The 3,715-nt window shown below is 36.9% G+C and overlaps 1 protein-coding gene across 1 annotated transcript in view; it reads right to left on the bottom strand.

Moving 5' to 3' along the window:
• The window catches only part of LOC106876507 (disks large homolog 1), a gene marked incomplete in the record, with an annotated part of 700,185 nt that overhangs the window by 5,218 nt on the left and 691,252 nt on the right, over window positions 1-3,715 (bottom strand). The window contains 1 exon segment of the mRNA XM_052974679.1: window positions 3,475-3,576. Coding sequence (XP_052830639.1) covers window positions 3,475-3,576 — 102 coding nt within the window.

Raw genomic sequence — 3,715 nt, 5'->3', positions numbered from 1 at the left:
CATTAAAAGATAGCCATTTTCCTGAATGTTATGAGGGAAAAAAAGTTGGATTGTGTGATTTTTTTCCCAAACTTCTCTCTCCACTCCATCGGAAAAATTCTTTCCTATAAATCCCTATGTACTCTGAAGCCACAACATCTAAGCGGTATTTAAAATTTCGTTAAAAAATATCCTTTTAAAATATTATGAGGCAACAAAGATGGGGGCATATACATCTATAGTTATGCCCTTTTATTTATGATTTTTTCATTTCATGTTTATTTCTTTCATCGTTTACAATGCTCCCCCCCCTCTCTCTCTCTCACACACACACACACACAAACATACTGCAAAGCTTACAGATGGAATGCTGAATTGAAATTTGTATGTTGCTTTGAGGGGAAGGTAAACTTGACAAACTACTCACTCCTCTGTAGTTGGACTACTTCGATGTTTGTTTAAAAAAGAGATTATAACTGTGATAAAATGATGAAAGCAATATTTACTAAGCAAGTAAATACTATTATACAAAGAAATAATTAGACATAAAATATAAAAATTATTAGAACTGAGAAATTATTATTAAGTGGCTAGCAGAAAACTGCCAGAATGGCAGTATTTCTGCTAATAAATTATAATGTAGCAACACACCAAGCTAGCATCAACATTGTGTATCTACACTGATTACATGGGAGATTTTACAACCCACACATGTATATAACATGTGTGGGTATATGTTTATAAAAGGTGCAGGCATAGCTTTGTAGTTAAGAAGTTTGCTTCAAAACCCTGTAGTTTTGGGTTTGATCCATACCTACGTGGCACTGTGGACAAGTGTCCTTCGCTACAGCCTTGGGTTGACTAATGATTTGTAAATAAAATTTGGAAGATAGAAATTGTATGGAAGCCTGTTGTGTGTGTGTGTGTGTGTGTGTGTGTGTGTGTGTGCCTGTCTCAACTTGTCTTCACAATTCCACATATTGTCCAGTGGTGACATTTATTTATTTCTGAGAGGCAATATTCATCCCCACTTAAATGTGGATGTGCTGTTAGAACTATATTGTGGTATAGTCTATTCTAGCAGAACATCCTATGTTTAAATGGGGATAAATATTACCTCTGTCACTAATATATATTCTGTAAACTCAGTGGTTTGACATGTGATGTAAACTATAACCATAACCGTTACAGCTATCACACTCACGTGACTATGACCTGGTAGTATGTACCATGTTTTTGCTAATTGTTTTAAATGCCAATGTCGTCCTAAGCAGACAAGAAGTTGACCCTCCATCTTCTTGATCTAGCAGAACATTGAGGAAGTGGCAGCTGGAGAGAGAGCTGCACCAGCAGTAGGCTGTCAACTACAGTAAATGCAAAATGAAGCGACTTGCTAAAGACAAAATGTATTACTTGGCCAGAAATTGATTCTATGACCTTATGATTGTAAACCAACACCTTATCCACTTGATTACATACAAAGACCAGTAGAATAAAATTCCTTACTTGAAAGCAAGGAATAATTGGTAACAGGAAGAGCCTCTTGTTAAATCTCAACCAATCTATGCCCAGCATGAAAAAACAAAAAACAGGATCAGACTTCTAACCTATTGTGACATAGGTGTGTATCTAGTTCTTATCCATTCAGTCTTCTCTAGTTTCTTGGTCTCTTCTGCCAGTCAGACTACTGCAGCTGAGCACTCCACAGACACGTGTACTCTTAATGTAGTTCTCAGGGAGATTCAGAGTGACACAGAGTGTGACAGTGCTGGCCCTTTGAAAGACAGGTACTACTCATTTTTTGCCAGCTGAGTGGACTGGAGTAATGTAAAATAAAGTGTCTTGCTCAAGGACACAGCGTATTGCCAGGAATTGAACTCATGACCTTGCGGTTGGGAGCTGGATACCCTAACCACTAAGTCATGCACCTTCACTATTGTTGTTGTAGTGTGGCAGTAAAGACATGTTTGTTAACTCCAGGCCAACTTGGTTTGAACAGACTGATACATGTGTACACAATGACATGCAGGAGGGGAGGGGAGTCGAATTAAATGTGGTTGGAAACTGAAAAAAGAGGAGAATAGTTTAAGTACATTTAGACTGGATTGTGTTTATACATGGAATATGCAGTCTTGCCCAGCTACACACACACACACTCTCCCACGCACAGAACAGATACTTGTCCAAGTGCCGAGTAATGTGATGAAACCTGGAACCAAATTGCTGTGAAACAAACTTTGCAACCACTCAGTCAAACTTGTGCTTCAGGTATTTACAACATGACATACTACCTGATTAGGAGGTCAGATATGGAGTGTATAGAATAAAGTGGTTTGCATAGAGCTACAGTGTCCTTTATTTGACCCAGTGGTTCTCAACCAGGATTCATGTGACCCTTAGGGATCAAGAAAAGATTTTGCTGTTATAATTTATGTGCAATGAATTAGTTATACTGCTACATTACACAAAATATTTTAACAATATTTTTATACAATTCCTAATAATATTCAATTATAAATATACAATAAGGTTCTTTTAAAACATTGAATGACTATGAGGGTCTAACCGAGTAAAATAGGGATCAAAGGGGTTCATAGGTAAAAAATTGTAGAGAATCACTGGTTTAACCCCTTTGATACCAATCCATTTAAGACTACCCCTGGTTTTGTAACGCAAACGTTCTGTTTTAAAGTGATCTAAATTAAATAATATTTTAATTACATGTTCTAATCACTAGCTTAATGATGACAGTCATTTTATTAAATCCTTCAGTTATTTTCACAATTAATTGAAACAATGGCAGAGCATCTCAAAAGAAATCTGGCAACGAAAAGGTTAAAGCAGTTGTGTGTGATCTGAAGGCTCTTCTAGCGGTTCAAGCACTCATGCAGACTCCTTTGCTGATTTTAAGGATGTGTGATGCTGTAGTGAGGATGTGTAAGCGATAGTGTATAATGTGGTGAGGTTTATAGTAAGGTTCCAAGGACATTTTATAGGGCCTTTTGTATGGTAGTTGTACTCTTTCTCTTTCTTTCTTTCATTGGTTTCACTTCTCAACAAATTTCTTGGCAAACGGAACCTTGTTGTAGCAAGGTCAACAGTGAAAAGTTGATTAGGTTTACATTTGGTTTTCGATAACCTTAATTACCTACCTGCCATCTTACTATATGTGTCTGTCATCCCAGCTGTGATTGGTCAACCAATATTTCAGATATAACAAACTGTATCACATCTGATTAACCAATTTGTGGTAGTAGTAGTAGTTTACTATATGACACAAGTATTGGTGATCATTATACAATCTTTTCCAAAGAAAAGCTTAAGACAGCATTGAAGTTACATAATCAACCATCAGAATTGACATACCTTATAAACTTGTACAACAAATGACATAAGCAAACCTTTTATTTCTTGTTTTAAGGCTCCAAAATCTCAGATAGCAGGGAACTCCCATCACACCCTTATTATTAGGAGAAAAAAAATAAAACTACTTACGTGGTACACAGCTGCCAAATCTGTCAGGAAATTCAGAGATCAAATCATCGTTTATCCTATCCTTCAAGGGCCCCAAGATAATGACAGGCCGTGTGTACTTCACTGCAACAGAGAAATGTCAGAGTGTTGTAAATTAAGACTTACATAGTTTTGGGGAAAAAGAGAGGAGGGATTGAGTGAGTATAGACAGATTGAAAAGCTGAGAGAGAGAGAGAGAGAGAGAGAGAGAGAGAGAGAGAGA

Source organism: Octopus bimaculoides, chromosome 19, assembly GCF_001194135.2.
Source record: "Octopus bimaculoides isolate UCB-OBI-ISO-001 chromosome 19, ASM119413v2, whole genome shotgun sequence".
Classification (NCBI taxonomy): Eukaryota; Metazoa; Mollusca; class Cephalopoda; order Octopoda; family Octopodidae; genus Octopus; species Octopus bimaculoides.
Note: the sequence above shows the minus strand (reverse complement) of the source record. Positions and strands in the feature narration are given on the sequence as shown.